Raw genomic sequence first — 17,114 nt, 5'->3', positions numbered from 1 at the left:
AGCGCCGCCGGTGCCGCACACGGGGCCTGGCCGTACGGACGGCTCGGTGGAGCGCCTCTCCTCGGGCACCGTGTGCTGAACGAAAATGGCCATAGCACAAACCCGCTTGTCCCTAAACACAAACCCCTCACGCTTCTCCCAGCGCCCGCGGACTTTCCCGCGCCACACATCATGGCGCCCCCCTCCATCCGGGTACGCCTGGGCGCCGCCATGCCTCCCCCCAAAGCCCCGCCCCTCGCCTATCCCACGCCTCCCATTGGCCGCCGGCGCCGCGGGCACGCCTGGGCGTGGCCACCCCGCGCGCGCCCGGCCCCGCCCCCCCGGCCTATTGGTGGGCGGCGGTTTTGCCGGTGCGGTGTCGCCCCCTGGCGGCGGCGGCGCGGCGCGGCGGGTCCGGCATGAGCGAGGCGCGGCTGCGGCCCGGGCGCGGCCCCGGCGGGGCCCGAGACCCCCAGGACAAGGTAGGGAGCGGCCCCGGGGGGCCTCGGGGCGCGGGGGGCACCGGGAGAACCGGGGAGCACCGGGCGGAGCGGGGCCCGCACGCCCTGCGCACTGCGGGGTCCCGGCGGCCCGCGGTGAGGCCGCTGCGAGGGCCCCGCGCTCGGGGAGCTCGCCCCGGGCTCGGGGTGTTCGGTCCGGGGAGCAGAGCCCGCCCCCGGGGCCGCGAGGAGGAGTGAGCGGGGCTGGGCGGGGAGCGGGTTTGGGCAGGGCGCGGGTGGGGACGGCGCGGGGATGGCGGGCCGGGCCCGGGGCATGAGCGGAGGGATAAAAACCTGCCCTGGGACCCCTAAATCATCCCTGGGGAATGGCAGGGGGGGTGAAAACCTGCTCTGGGACCCCTAAATCATCCCTAGGGAATGGCAGGGGGGGTGAAAACCTGCTCTGGGACCCCTAAATCATCCCTAGGGAATGGCAGGGGGGGTGAAAACCTGCTCTGGGACCCCTAAATCAACCCTAGGGAATGGAAGGGGGGTGAAAACCTGCTCTGGGACCCCTAAATCATCCCTAGGGAATGGAAGGGGGGGTGAAAACCTGCTCTGGGACCCCTAAATCATCCCTAGGGAATGGCAGGGGGGGTGAAAACCTGCTCTGAATCATCCCTGGGGGGTAATAGGAGGTAAAAACCTGCCCTGGATCATCCCTGGGGGGGTAACAGGGGGTAAAAACCTGCCTTGAGTCATCCCTGGGGGGTAACAGGGGGTAAAAGCCTGCCCTGGGACCCCCTAAACCATCCCTAGGGAATGGCAGGAGGGTTAAAAACCGGCCCTGAATCATCCTCGGGGAATAACGGGGGATCCAAACCTGCCTTGGGACCCCCTAAATAATCCCCAGGGAGTGATGAGGGATTAAAAACCTGCTTAGGACCCCCTAAATCATCCCTAGGGAATGACAGGGGAGTTCCAAACCTGCCTTTAGGGAAGGGTTTGGGATGTCCTAAATCATCCCCAGGGAATGACAGGGAGGTTCTAAACCTGCCCTTAAGGAAGGGTTTGGTTCCTTCTAAATCGTCCCTAAGAAATGTCAGGGGTGTTCCAAGCCTGCCTTGAGGAAGGGTTTGGGATGTCACAAATCATCCCCAGGGAGTGACAGGGGGGGTTTCAAACCTTAGGAAACCTTAGGGAAGGGTTTGGAACCTCCTCAATCATTCCTAAGGAACCCTCAGTTATCCCAAGGAATGATGGGGGGGTTCCAAAGCTCCCCTTAGGGAAGGGTTTGGGACCCCCTAAATCATCCCCAGGGAAGGAGCTGGGGGTCCCAAACCCCTCAGGATCCCTCAGGGAAGGGTTTGGCAGCTCCCAAGCCCCCCCAGGGAATTTTCTGGTTTAAGGAGGGCTGTCATTGCCTTCCTGCAAAGGGCAAAGTTTCATTTTCAGGCAGGAGAGGCACGGGCAGCAGCCCTGGCTCTGTGTCCCTGTGCCATCCCTCCATCCAGCCCTGCGTGCCCGGGGTTACTCCGTGAGTCATTTGGCACCTTTGTCACCTCTGCTGCTGCCCCTCCCCGAGAGGAGGGGACAGAACCTCGTAAACAGCGTGTGCAGGCTGGCAGGGAGCGGGAGCTGCAGGGAGGAGCAGCTCTGCCTTTGATGCACTTGGTTTGGGACTGCTCCGTCAGCCCCCAGCAGCAGCAAATGGATGTTTGCTCCATTAGTGCACGGAGGGTGCAGCTCTGAGCGGCACGAAATCATCAGGCAGGGCACTTCTGCAACTTTAATGCAATTTAAATGCAATTTTAGTGCAATTTTAATGCAATTTAAATCCGATTTTAATGCGATTTTAATGCCGGTTAAGCACCTGCTGGAGGCTGTACGGGCAGGTTTGAGGGAACTTCGTGGTGCTGCTGTGCTCTGGGACAGAAGTGCTGGCAGTTGTCACCCTGGGGTGGCTCTGGGGGCTCTGCCTCCCTCCCTGGAGCTCTGAGGTGGCTCCAGGTGTGCACAGGTGAGACCTTGAGCTGTGTCCATCCCAGCTGGAGTTTGCTGTGCAGCAGAAAAACTTCAGGGAGTTTTATATTCCATTTTTTTTTTTTTTTTTTTGTTTTACATTCCATTTTTTTGGGAGTTGGAGGATTGGCAGGGCTGGTGCACAACAAATGGGCTGGGCCAAGCTGGGATTGGCTTTAGCTGTCCCTAAAGAAGGTCAGAGGACAATCCTGTGTCCCTAAAGGTCAGAGGACAATCCTGTGTCCCTAAAGAAGGTCAGAGGACAATCCTGTGTCCCTAAAGGTCACAGAGGACAATCCTGTGTCCCTAAAGGTCACAGAGGACAATCCTGTGTTCCTAAAGGTCACAGAGGACAATCCTGTGTCCCTAAAGGTCACAGAGGACAATCCTGTGTCCCTCTTGTTCCAGCTGCCAGCTCTGCTGCCTGAAAAAGCAGCTCCGTTTGCCTTTCCAGCATTTATTTTGTAACATTTTCTGTCACAGCTTTTTGTTAAAACCGGGCAGGGAGTGTGAATCAAACAGTGCCTGGCTCTAAGGAGAGCACCTAAAAAATGGCATTTCTGGGGCTGATTCCATGTGCCAGGCCTGGGATCTGAGCTGGGATCTGTGCTGAGGATTTCTGGCTGGATCTGAGCTGGGATCTGCGCTGAGGATTTTTGGCTGGATCTGAGCTGGGATCTGCGCTGAGGATTTTTGGCAGGCTCGTTTCCATGGCAGTGAGATCATGGCTGGATGTTTGTGTGACAAAAACCATCTCAGTGTGAGCAGAAATGTCTCCCCACCCTCTGGAGGGAGGGGAGATGTTTAAAGAGAGCTCAAGCTCAGTTTTCTGTATGCCTTTCCTTCAGGATGGTGAAATACCTGCTGACAAATATCTGCTTGCTCAGAGCTCTGGGTTTCATGGATAGGAAAAAGGAAAAGTGAGCAGGAACTTGGATTTTCCCAGCCCTGGCGGAGATTTGGGCTTGTGCTCTTTCTCCTCATGGTGCCTTGTGCAGAAATCAGGGAATTGGGATAAATTCTGATTCTGTTCCTGCATTCCTTTCCCCAATGTTCTGCAGCTCTGCTCGTCCCTGGCAATCACCCCTGACATCCCCCAGGTATTTTCAGCTGCCTCCACCTGACAGAGCCTCCCTGTGCCTGTCTGATTGCAGAGCTTGGCCTGCAGCCGCTGACATTATTATTATAATAATATATAAATATAATAATATATAATATATTATTATCTATATAATAATAATATATAATTATTATATAATATATAACATATATTATATATTTATAACATATTATAAATATATATTATTGTATAACATATAATATATAATATATAACATAATTAATATATAATTTATAATTAATATACAATGTATATTATATAATATGTAATATATAATACATAATATATAATATATAATAATATACAATATATAATATTATATTATTATACAATATAATATATATATTATGTGTTATATATTTATAGCATATTGTAAATATATATTATTATATAGATGTAATATATAATATATAATATATAATATATAATATATAATATATAATATATAATATGACATGTCAGTGGCTGCAGTGGCAATATATTATGTATTATATATAATAACAACAACAATAACATAATAATAATAATAATAATAATAATAATAATAATAATTTAATAAATCAAATTAATTTATCAGTTATCCCAGGGGGAATAATGACCTTTTCCTGCTTGCAGTGAGGGCGCACCCCCAGCTGCAGCCAGCACGCTGGCTTGTTTTGGAGCCTTCATGCCCTGCAGCCTCATTGTTTGCAGAGCCGCCAGCATTGGTCAGCTCAGCTCCCCCCGTGCTTTTCCTGCTGCCAGAGCCACTTCTCGGGGAGTTTGCCTTGCTGGGTGCTCCCCAGGGAGTGGCTTTTCCTTCCTTGCCTTCCTTCAGGAGCAGGATGGAGCTGAAAGCAGGGCAGACGTGCAGCTCTGGGCTGGCTCGCAGGGAAAAGTGGCCCTGGGAGGGCCAGGGCTGCCCTAAATCCCCTCCCAGCCCTGCCCCAGCTGGGTTTGTTCAGCCCCAGGCACGGGCCTGCGTGTGTGCAGCAGGGCAGGGCGTTTTCCATTCGGGATCTTGTGGAACAGGAAGGAAAGACTCCGGAAAGGAGATGTGATCAAATGCAATGCAATTAAAAAACAAAAAAACCTAGAAAATCTGGAGATGTAGTGACTACAGGAGAGCGGTCTGGGAGGAGGTGAGGTGCAGTGCAAAGGACAAAAGAGGCCAAACCTGACTGTCCCTGTGCAGCACCTGGGGCTGCTGCTGCCCTGGGGGATGCCTGGGCCAGGCTGATAAGGGTGATAAGCCATCCTCTTCCTCCTCAGCTGCCTGGGGATCAGCTCAGGGCTATTTTTAGTGTCCTCAAGCAGCCAGCACTTCCCAAGCCTGTCTGCAAGCCTGGAGCCTGCCCACTTGGAGACCTTTCTCCTGCTAATTTGGGCAGTGCTGCATTCCCTGAGACCTGCCTGGGGACTGGACCTTGGCAGAATTGCTGCTAACAAGGCCTGGAGCACTTGGAGATGGTCATGAATGAGCCTGGGGGCACCTGTGGCTGTGCAGGGCCTGTTCTGTGCCTGCTCTGAGGCTGAGGGGCCAGCAGAGCCCTCCTGGGTGCCGCCGAGCACCTCAGGATGTTTCTCATGTGTTACCCTGGGTAGGGGTAAGGAGGATATTTCCTTCTCCTCCCTGGCTAGTGTGAGGCAGCCCAGGGTGGCTGCTGAAGGTGCTTGGCTCTCCCTGTGCTGCAGGAGTCAGAGTCTGAGAACAGGCTGGATGGAGAGACAGCGTCAGACAGCGAGAGCAAGTCCGAGTTCGGGGGGTCCTCGCCTGTGCCCACCTCAGATGACACCCCAGAGGTGCTGAACAGGGCCCTGTCCAACCTGTCCTCGAGGTAAAGGCACTCCCTGGGTGGGCTCTGTCCATCCATCCCTGTCCATCCATCCCTGTCCATCCATCCCTGTCCATCCCTCCTGTACATCCCTCCTGTCCATCACTGCCTGAATAGAGCCCTGTCCATCCATCCCTGTCCATCCATCCCTGTCCATCCATCCCTGTCCATCCTGTCTATCTCTCCTGTCCATCACTCCCTGAGCAGGGCTCTGTCCATCCAGTCCATCCCTCCTGTCCATCACTGCCCTCTCCATCCTCCCTGAGGTTTCCCAGCAGGAAGCACTGAGGGTTCCACAGCCAGGGGCCATCTCCTCGTGCAGAGCAGTGTGGGGAGGGGGAATGGTCCCCATTCCATGGGAATTCATCCTGCAGCTGCTCCAGGGGCTGGGGAAGCTGCAGGGCAGGAGCAGGGGCTGCCCTGGCCCACCTCGGTGCCCTGGGGGTGCTCAGCTCTGCACCCGCTGAGGCTGAGCTGCAGCTGCTGCAGCCTGGCCTTTATCAGCACATCGAGGTCTCTCTCTGTGCACCCCTGAGAGGAAATTTGGGGTTTGCAGGGCTGGCTTTGCTTCCTGTGCACACAGAGAGCAGAGTTTGCTGGGCTGCTTTGCCCTGCCTCGCCTTTCTCTGATGTTTTCCTTCTCTCTGGCCCAGATGGAAGAACTGGTGGGTGAGAGGGATCCTCACGCTGGCCATGATCACCTTCTTCTTCATCATCATCTACCTGGGCCCCATGGTGCTGATGACGATAGTGAGTGCTCCAGGGGGGAGTCCTGGCCCTCCCTGCAGCAGGGGGGGCTTGTGGGGAGCTCCAGCCTCGTGTCCAGAGATCCTGGGTTCCTCTGCCGTGGGATCGGGAGGGAAAAATGCCATCCTGAGCTTCCCTTGGGAGGGAAAAATAACATCCTGAGCTTTCCAGGTGGGACTGGGAGGGACAAACTTCACCCAGAGTCTCCCAGGTGGGGCTGGGAGGTGCCTGAGGAGCTGGGGCTGTGCAGGTGCCAGGGGCTCTGTTCTGTCTCCTGGAGGGCAGAGGTGCTGCCCAGGGGTTCCATGCCCGCTGTCCTTGCTGTGCAGGTGATGTGTGTGCAGATCAAATGCTTCCACGAGATCATCACCATCGGCTACAACGTGTACCACTCCTACGACCTGCCCTGGTTCAGGACGCTCAGCTGGTGAGTGAGGGCACCCACACACCTGGGCACCCACCTGGGCACCCACCTGGGCACCCACCTGGGCACCCACCTGGGCTCTCAGCTGGCCAGGCGCTTGCAGCTGTGTGTGAATTATTTCTCCCCCTGCCCAGGTACTTTTTGCTGTGTATAAATTAATTTTCCACCCCCCCCCCCCAGGTATTTCCTGCTGTGTGTGAATTATTTCTTCTACGGGGAGACGGTCACTGATTATTTCTTCACGCTGGTGCAGAGGGAGGAGCCGCTGAGGATCCTCAGCAAATACCATCGCTTCATCTCCTTCGCCCTCTACCTCACAGGTGGGCACACCTGGGCACACCTGGGCACACCTGGGCTGGGGAAATCTGCCCACAGTGCAGGAAATCTCCTCTGCTCCCCGGGCATGCTGCAAGTTACAAATCTTTCTGTAGTAGTGGGAAGTCTTTACAATGAGGAGAAACCCCCAAAATTTTCATATCTTCTTTATATATTTAATATATTTATTTTTTTAATTTAAATAGAAATAATAATTTATTTAAATATATATTACATTTTAAAATATAATACATATTAATATATATTATTAATATATTAATATATTATATTTATATAAGTATATTAATACATATTTGTATACAATATATAATATATATTTGTATATAATATATATTTTTATATCATATATTAGATATAATATAAATTTGTAGTTTGATTTTTTATTTTTATTTAAATATTAAATATATATATATTTTATATTTTAAAAATATAATAAAAAATATGTATATTTACATTTTGATTTTTATTCAAATATAAAATACTTTATTTAAATATATCTTTTTCTATTTTAAAAATATAATTTTATATATAAGTGTATGTAATATATACGTATATACTCATTTAAATATAAACCAATATTTTATTTAAATATATATTTTATTTTAAAATATATAATATATATACTGTATAAATATTTATAATGTATACTTATTAATTTATTTAAACATAAAATGATATTTACTTCAATATATATTTTAATGAAAAACTAGCATAATGAAATCTATAATAATGAACTATAGTGAAGTAGTATTTTGTTGCCCAGCAGCTGTGCAGCGTGGGGGACCAGTGCAGTGTCCTGCAGGGCAGAGGTGCTGCCCAGCAGGGATTTGGGCTCTGCCTGAGCAGCACCTGCAGCTCTCACCGTGCCCCTGTCTCCCTGCAGGGTTCTGCATGTTTGTGCTGAGCCTGGTGAAGAAGCACTACCGCCTGCAGTTCTACATGGTGAGCTCCCAGCCCTGGGGCTGCTGCGCTTAAAATTCACGTTTTAGTGAGGCTAAAATTCAGGGCCTGCTGGGGTTAAAATTCATGTTTTGGTGAGGTTAAATTCAGGGCCTGGTGGGGTTAAAATTCATGTTTTGGTGAGGTTAAATTCAGGGCCTGGTGGGGTTAAAATTAGTGTTTTGGTGAGGTTAAATTCAGGGCCTGCTGGGGTTAAATTCTTGGTTTGGTGAGGCTGAATTTGGCCTTCAGTGGTTCAGTCAAACCCAGCCTGTCTGCTCAGATCTTCCTCCAGCACTGAGATGTTCCTGAGGGGTCCCAGGCTGGAATAACTCAGCACCAGAGAGCTCATCCTGCTTCCCTGGCTAATTAACAAACAGGTAATTAATGGATTAATGAGCTCTGCGAGGGTGCTGTCCTCTCTTGCAGTTTGGCTGGACCCACGTGACGTTGCTGATCGTGGTCACCCAGTCCCACCTCATCATCCACAACCTGTTTGAAGGAATGATCTGGTGAGTTTGCCCTGCTTTGGGTTGTGCAGCCTGGAAAAAGCTGGGTTTTCATAGAATCCCTCTGTATATTATATTATATTATATTATATTATATTATATTATATTATATTATATTATATTATATTATATTATATTATATTATATTATATTATATTATATTATATTATATTATATTATATTATATTATATTATACTATATTATACTATACTATACTATATTATACTATATTATACTATACTATACTATATTATACTATACTATACTATATTATACTATACTATATTATACTATATTATACTATATTATACTATATTACATTATATTATACTATATTATATTATATTATACTATATTATATTATATTATATTATATTATATTATATTATATTATATTATATTATATTATATTATATTATATTATATTATATTATATATTTTTATTGTTTAATAAATTTATTAATAATTTATTAATAGATTGATTATTGAGTTAAATAAATATTTTTACTCTGTCACTAATAAATTTAATCTATTTTGTAATAAATACAATTCTTTAAACAATTAACTTTTATTAAACAATACCACTACTCTTAACACTAATCACTTATATTTTTACTCTACGTATTCTTATCACAATGCATCTTTCACAGTTCTAATTCTCTACAATACTTAATCTTTTTGCAAAACTATATTTTAAAACTTGCCAAGACTTCTTCCTGGTTCAATCTCTCAGCAGTGTCATCTCCATTCTAGAACTTCAATCGGTACTTAATTGAAAATACAGAATAAATATTTTAATGTAATGTTTATTTTAAATAGTTTAATTGGAATTGATTGTTATTAAACATTAAGAATAAGGTGCAAACCCTGCTGTGCCTCAGGTTCATCGTGCCCATCTCCTGTGTGATCTGCAATGACATCATGGCCTACATGTTCGGCTTCTTCTTCGGCCGCACGCCGCTCATCAAGGTTTGGGTTTGGGGCAGAAATGGGCATTTGGGGGCAGAAATGGGCATTTGGGGGCAAGAATGGGCATTTGAGCTCCCCCAGCTCTGCTTTGGGGCCTCCTCTGGGGCTGAAGCAAGTCTCCAAATTAAATCTGCATCCCACTCCTTGAGGCTGAAATTTAATTTAATTTAATTTTATTGATTTTTATCGAATTTTACTGAATTTAATTTTATTTTACTGATTTTAATTTAATTTAAATTCCATTCAATAGCATTCAATAAAATTCAATGAAATTAATGTAATTTGATTTAATTCAATTCAATAAAGTTCAATTAAATGTATTTAATTGAATTTTATTTACTTTAATTGAATTGAATTTAAATTTAATCCAATTCAATTAATTTAATTTTGTTTTATTTTATGAAATTAAATCATCAAACGACTGAGGTGGGAAGATGATCGAGTCCAGCTGTTGTTGTAGAGATGGACACAACCCTTGTTTTTCTAGCATAGTTGAATTTTTATTTTACACAGCTTCTTTTTATATGGTGCTAGAAGGCACTGTGTTTGAATTTATCAGGTTAGTAAATGATTGAAGCTTAGTGTAATGAGATTTTTTTTCCTAATTTATGGAAATTATTTGGACTTTTTCTCATTAAAAAATCGCCAGATTGATTGGTAAATAATAATGGTTAGTGACTGTGTAATATAATATATATAATAATATATAATGACAATGGTTGCTGTATATGTTTATTAGTTTTTTTTTCTAGACAGTTTACATTTTTTCTCTACTGATTTTCATGGAATAGACTTGTTATTTCTATAGGTGTAAATTGTTTTTCTTACAAGAATTTTGATTTCTCTGCTCTCTCTCTGGCAGCTCTCCCCAAAGAAGACCTGGGAGGGTTTTATTGGAGGATTTTTTTCCACTGTTCTCTTTGGGTTGCTGGTGAGTGTCCATGGTGGAGCTTCCTCCACTGCAGCTTTTCTTTTTTAGGGTCCTATTTTCCCTTCTTAGGATGTTCTGTTAAAAAATGTTCTCAGGCTTGAATCTCTGTCAGGTGTTTCACCCTTTCTTGCTGCCCTGAATTTCTGTCAGATATTAAATTTTTCTGGCTAACAGGGTTTGAATCTCTCAGATATTTCACCTTTCCTTGCTGCCCAGCTTTGAGTCTCTCTCAGACATTAAACTTTCTTGCTGACAGGGTTTGAATTTCTGTCAGATATTAAATTTGTCTGACTGACAGGGTTTGAATCTCTGTCAGGTATTAAATTTTTCTTGCTGACAGGGTTTGAATCTCTGAACTTTCTCAGAGCTTCCTGAGACATATCTCTGTTCAGAGGATATGTGATTATCACAATTAATCTCCTTAATGAACCTGGGAGAGCGTGTGGCAGTCACATTTTCTGGAAAAAATCCCTTTGCCCAGGATTTCTCTCCTGGGAAGCTGAGAAGCCTCAGAGAAAAAGGAAAACAATTTAATCTCATTGCTTCTCCTGTGTTTGCTGCTTTGGGATGTGTTGGAGATTGTTTCATTGGCTTCATGTGAATGATTTTGATTTATTGGCCAATTACGGCCAAGCTGTGTGGAGGCTCTGGAAAGAGCCAGAGTTCTCATTATTATCACAGAATGACGAGACTGGAAGAGACCTCTGGGATCATCCAGTCCAACCTGTGCCCCAGCACCTCACCCAGACCATAGCACAGCCTTTCCCCTGACAAATTCTGCTTTTTCCCTCTCTCCCTGGAGCTGTCCTACGTGATGTCGGGGTACCGCTGCTTCACGTGCCCCGTGGAGTTCAACAACGACACCAACAGCTTCACCGTGGACTGCGAGCCCTCGGAGCTGTTCCAGCTGCAGGAGTACAACGTCCCCGTGCTGCTGCACTCCGTGCTGGGCTGGGTAGGGTCCCTGTGCCCCTGCTTTGGGGGTGGCAGCACCAGGGAGGGGCAGGGCTGTGCTCTGGGGGGTCACAGCTAAGGGGGAGGGCAGCCGTGTTTGGAGATCCCAGAGGAATGATCCCAGATCTGCTGGGACATGAGCCCAGTGCCAGAGATCCCAGAGGAATGATCCCAGATCTGCTGGGACGTGAATCCATTCCAGAGACCCCAAATCTGCTGGGACATGAGCCCAGTGCCAGAGATCCCAGAGGAATGATCCCAGATCTGCTGGGACATGAGCCCAGTGCCAGAGATCCCAAATCTGCTGGGACATGAGCCCAGTGCCAGAGATCCCAAAGGAATGATCCCAGAGGAATGATCCCAGATCTGCTGGGACATGAGCCCAGTGCCAGAGATCCCAGATCTGGTGTGACATGAGCCCAGTGCCAGAGATCCCAAAGGAATGATCCCAGATCTGCTGGGACGTGAATCCATTCCAGAGATCCCAAATCTGCTGGGACATGAGCCCAGTGCCAGAGATCCCAAATCTGCTGGGACATGAGCCCAGTGCCAGAGATCCCAGAGGAATGGTCCCAGATCTGCTGGGACGTGAATCCATTCCAGAGATCCCAAAGGAATGGTCCCAGATCTGCTGGGACGTGAATCCATTCCAGAGATCCCAGATCTGCTGGGACATGAGCCCAGTGCCAAAGACCCCAGATCTGCTGGGACATGAGCCCCCCTGAAAGCCCCCTGAGCTCCAGCCTGGGGGCAGGGAGCAGGGCAGGGAGCAGGGCAGGCTCTGAAGGTGCAGGGATGAGGACAGGGTGCAGGGCAGGCCCTGAAGGTGCCCTGTGTGTGTGTTTGTGTGCAGAGGACCGTGAGGATGTACCCCTTCCAGATCCACAGCATCGCCCTCTCCACCTTCGCCTCCCTCATCGGGCCCTTCGGCGGCTTCTTCGCCAGCGGCTTCAAGAGGGCCTTCAAAATCAAGGTGAGCACGGGGGTTTGGGGGGAGGCACGGAGGTTTTGGGCAGGTCCTGGAAGTTTTGGAGAGGTCATGAAGGTTTTGGGGAGGTGATGGAATTTTTGAGGAGGTCACTGAGATTTTGGGGAGATCACGGAGGTTTTGGGGAAGTGATGGAAGTTTTGAGGAGGGCATGGAGGTTTTGGGAAGAGCATGGAGATTTTGGGATGGACGTGGAGATTTTGGGGAGGGAATGGAGGTTTTGAGGAGGTGACACAAAGTGGGCGCTGTCCCTCCAGGCACTCCCAGAGCTCCAGGGAAGGGAGGTTTTCTCAGACACAGATAAAATGCTGGAGCAGGATTTGGTGTTTTGACCAAAAAGGAAGAGACCTCAAGGCTGTAACTGTAGTATTCCAAACCCTGCTGTGGTGCAGGTGGGGGAAGGAAGACCCAGGCAGGAAATTCTGCAATCTGAGGTTTCCCTTGGTGTCTTGCAGGCTGGCTTCACATCCAAACAGCCTGTGCTCAGTTAGGATGCCTTGAAAGGCAGGGCAGGGTGGAAGCAGATAAACATTTTAAACATTTGCCTTCCCTGACCTTTGAGCTGAGCTGAGACTTGCTGCCCCAGCAGCTCCATCAAGGAGAAACTTCCGGAAGCAGGGAGACATGAAACCAGATTTCCGTGGTGTGGGGCAGGGCTGAGTGAGGTGTGTGGGGGCAGCAGGGCAGCACAGGTGCTGGGAAGGGCTCAGTGCCACCCCTGTGCCCTGCAGGACTTTGCCAACACCATCCCAGGCCACGGGGGCATCATGGATCGCTTCGACTGCCAGTACCTGATGGCCACCTTTGTCAACGTCTACATTGCCAGCTTCATCAGGTAACAGCAGGGCCATTCTTGGCTCAGGAGGGCTGATCAGCTCTCTGTTATTTGATTTTTATTAGGAAACCCATTGTTTTTGTAGACAGTTATGATACAGGCACACCTACCTGGCCCTGTGCTTAAAGCACTGAAGCCTGGCAGGGTTTTATTGGAGGGGTTTTTCTGCTGTTCTCTTTGGGTTGTTGGTGAGTGCCCATCGTGGAGCTTCCTCCACTGCAGCTTTCCCTTCACAGGGGCCAGGGTTCTGTTTAAAAATGCACTCAGGCTTGAATTTCTGTCAGATATTTCACCTTTTATTGCTACCCAGGTTTGAATCTCTCTGATATTAAACTTTTCTTGCTGCCCTGAATTTCTGTCAGATATTTCACCTTTTATTGCTACCCAGGTTTGAATCTCTCAGATATTAAACTTTTCTTGCTGCCCTGAATTTCTGTCAGATATTTCACCTTTTCTTGCTGCCCTAAATCTCTATCAGATATTTCACCTTTTCTTGTTGCCCAGGTTTGAATCTCTCTGATATTTCACCTTTTCTTGCTGCCCTGAATCTCTATCAGATATTTCACCTTTTCTTGCTGCCCAGGTTTGAATCTCTGTCAGATATTTCCCCTTTTCTTGTTGCCCAACTAGAATTTCTGGCAAATATTTCACCTTTTTTTGCAGCCCAGGTTTGAATCTCTGTCAGGTATTAAATTTTTCTTGCTGCCCTGAATTTCTGTCAGATACTTCACCTTTTTTTTGCTGACAGGGTTTGAATCTCTCTCAGAGAAATACCTGATTCAAGCCCTGTCAGCAAACAAAGGCTCCCAGGGGATGGACAGCACAGCAATGAACATTCTGGTGGAACTGCAGCCTTTGCTGAGCCTGATTTTGTGTTCCAGGGGCCCCAACCCCAGCAAGCTGATCCAGCAGTTCCTGACCCTGAGGCCAGAGCAGCAGCTGCACATCTTCAACACCCTCAAAGCTCACCTGGTGGACAGGGGAGTGCTGGCCAGCCTGGAGGATGCATAGGCAGGAGCTTGGAGCAGGACTGAGAGCACACAGGCCTCCTCCAGGGAGTCCCCTGATTTCAGACAATAACAAGGCCTCATTTCACTGTAACTTTTTCTTCCTTTCTTGGTAAATGTTTGCATTTGTGGTTTATTTTATTTTATTTTTTTTTTTTCTAAATAATATATTTATAGAGCTTTGGTTCAAAGAGCAAATGCTGGGTTGGAGCTGAGAGGAGGTGAGGGGTGGTGGAGCAGGAGGGGATGGATGGCTGTCCTGCTCTGGGGGCAGCTCTGGGACCCTCCTCCTGTGCTGGGGGATGCCCCAAGGCAATTCCTGCCCGAGGGAATCTCCTGGCACAGGGAGAGGATCCTGTGTGAGCCCGCTCCCGCTGCAGCTGCTCTCAGTGCTGCTCCTGCAGTGCCTCTCACATTCCCTCTCCTCTGCCCTGGCAAATCACATTTTTGTGGCCACCCAAAGCAGGAGCAGGCTGTGCACAGGGAGTGGCAGCTGTGTGTGGGAACGTGGGAGCTTCAGATTCCCCCAGAGCCCATGGAGGTAAACGAGATTTAGAAGTTTCACTGAGCAATTCCTGCCAGGTGAGAACAATTTTTAAACTCCTTGGTTTGTTTCCCCCATTAAATAACCTCTAGAACCACACTTCTTCATTTCTCCAAGCTTGGAAACCCCACGTGGGATGTTTGAAGGAGCCTGGGCAGCAGTTCCCAGGCAGTTTCTGGGGGTTTTGTTTTCTTTCAGGGATCATGTCTGTTTGTTACTTGAGTTGTAGAAGTCGTGCTGCTGAGTTTACCAAGGTCTGTGTTGCATTTCAGTCTGGGTTCATTTCTCTGCAGGCTTCTGTCCTGCTTGGCTCACTGAATCTTGTCAGAGGTAGTTTGTACTTTATAGCTGCAGGTTTTATGAAGTACTTTCCTTTATTTTGTCATACTTTTTTATTATTTAAAAATGAGAGAGCCCTAAAGATTGTAAAACTTTCCTTTTTTTTTTTGTTTTTTTTTTTTTTTTTTTTTTTTTTTTGTTTTTTTTTTTTTTGTTTTTTTTTTTTTTGTGACCAGATAGTGAAAATATCCCCATTTACTCCTTGTGCAAACACAAGGGGACTCTGCTTTTCCTTCTTTCCATAGTTTGTGCATGGGAGAGAGAAACTTTACCTTGTTTTAGCCCAGGGAACGAGTGACAGGGAGAGCTCCCGCAGAACTACATTGGAGTTTTCAAAACATTGGAGTTTTCAAGCAGTTGCTGCCACAAAGCTTCAGCCACACGTGAGCCCCTGCACCTGCTTGGCATCAGCAGAGAACAAACCACCTGAAAATGCCCAAAATTCAGAGCTTTTCACAGCCTGAGTGTGTGTGAATGCACAGCAGAGGTGCCAGCCGTGCCCTCTCCTGCCCTGCTGTGGGGCTGTGCTGGGCTCTGCTCCCTGGGCAGGTGTTGGCTGGGAAGCACAGGAGGCTCTGCTCTTACAAAGCATTCCCAATTGCTGCTGGAAGGTTCTGTCCAGGACTGCCTGTGGTGTTCATGTGGCTTTCTCCTGGTTGTGGATTCCTCCTGTGCTTGCTCCCCTCCAGCTGCAATTAGGTTTTTATTTATTTTCTGTCCATGGAGCAGATTTTGCTGCAAGCCCCTGACACAGAAACTGCAGAGGAGAAGGAGGTGCCCCCATCTTGCCCAGGGGCCCAGGGCAATGTTTGGGCAGTGTTAATTAATTTAAATTAAAATTAATTTTAGTGTGGGGCAGTGCCAGGGGGGCTGCCTGGGTGCTCCTGCCCTTTGCCCAAAGCCCTGGCAGAAGCGACAGTGTTGATAAATATCCCAAAGCTGTGCTCTGTCCTTAGTGAGAAATCCCTTGGTGGGTTTTTAGTCTCCTGCTCGTCTGCTTTAACCCTTTAGTTCCTCTCGTGCTGTGAGCAGCAGGGCAGAGCTTTGCTGGGCCAGGGCTGTCAGTGCTGGCTGTGGGCACTGGAGGGCAAAGCAGCTCCAGGGAGCAGCAGCAGCTCTGCCTGGGGTGCCTGCCCTGCCAGAAATGGCCTGGTCAGAAATGAATTCCCTGATCAGAAATGTCCTGATTAGAAAAGCCCTGATCAGAAATTAATTCTGTGATGAGAAGTGTCCTGATCAGAAATTAATTCCCTGATCAGAACTGTCCTGATCAGACAATGCCCTGATGAGAAAATTTTCAGATTAGAAAATGCCCAGATCAGACATTCCTTGATCAGACAATTCCCTCATCAGACAATTCCTTGATCAGACAATACCCCGATGAGAAAATTCTCTGATTAGAAAATGCCCTGATGAGAAAATTCTCTGATTAGAAAATGCCCTGATGAGAAATGCCCTGATCAGACATTCCCTGATCAGAAATTCCCTGACCAGCTTTATTCCTGCCCCCTCCCTCCAAACCTGGGCTGCTCCTCAGGGGCAGAGCTGCCTGGGGAGGGTTTCCTGCATGGAAAAAATCCCTTGAAAGCCATTAAAGGGTGGCAACAGTGGAGGCAGGGAGGGAGCTGGGGTCTGGGGTTGTCTGCAGGTTGTGCAGCTGAGCTCACAGGGCTGGGAGCTGACTTGAACCCTGGGTTTGGGATGGAGCGGGGTTAAATCTTGTCCCACCTCCTGGGGCATCCTGCAGGTGTGCTCTGGGCCTGGCATGGGAGTTTGGGAAGGATGGGAGCTGCAGGCCTGGCTCTGGCTGTTCCTGCTGCCCAGGGATGTGCAGGAGCCCGCGTGGCCCTGGGGACGCCGAACTTGGGGGATTTGGGGCCAAAGTGACCCCAGGGACGGGGCAGATGTGCAGGGCTGGAGCTCAGCCTGGCACAGGGAAAGGTTCAGAGCAGGGCAGGGGAGGGGAGTGCTGCCAGCTGGGAGCAGGGCACAGGGACAGGATCCCCATCAAGGTGCCAGGGTGTGGAGCCAGCAGCCAGGGAGGGGGCAGTGCCCGTGGGGATGGCACGCTGGGCACCCCCAGGTGATTCTTGGGTTTGGACACGGGTTTGACCCAAGGCTGGGCCAGGCCTGGGGACACCTGGGTGGGAATTTTGCTTTTCCTTGCTTGGTTTTAGCCCAGGTGAGGCTGCAGGTGGGAGCCCCTGCTCAGGGAA

The 17,114-nt window shown here is 48.3% G+C and overlaps 1 protein-coding gene across 1 annotated transcript; it reads left to right on the top strand.

Annotated features, from left to right (window-relative positions):
- The first annotated feature begins 376 nt into the window (after window positions 1-376).
- Window positions 377-16,350, top strand: CDS2 (CDP-diacylglycerol synthase 2). Its single transcript, XM_059490750.1, has 13 exons — window positions 377-461; window positions 5,236-5,378; window positions 6,029-6,125; window positions 6,452-6,549; window positions 6,727-6,866; window positions 7,766-7,824; window positions 8,251-8,333; window positions 9,213-9,300; window positions 10,163-10,231; window positions 11,034-11,186; window positions 12,039-12,158; window positions 12,905-13,008; window positions 13,890-16,350. Exons 1-13 carry the CDS (start codon window positions 399-401, stop codon window positions 14,017-14,019), a joined length of 1,347 nt encoding a protein of 448 aa, XP_059346733.1. The 5' UTR covers window positions 377-398; the 3' UTR covers window positions 14,020-16,350.
- The last annotated feature ends 764 nt before the right edge of the window (window positions 16,351-17,114 follow it).

The sequence above is a fragment of the Ammospiza nelsoni genome, chromosome 30, assembly GCF_027579445.1.
Source record: "Ammospiza nelsoni isolate bAmmNel1 chromosome 30, bAmmNel1.pri, whole genome shotgun sequence".
In the NCBI taxonomy this organism is placed as follows: Eukaryota; Metazoa; Chordata; class Aves; order Passeriformes; family Passerellidae; genus Ammospiza; species Ammospiza nelsoni.
This window is presented reverse-complemented; position numbering and strand designations above follow the sequence as displayed.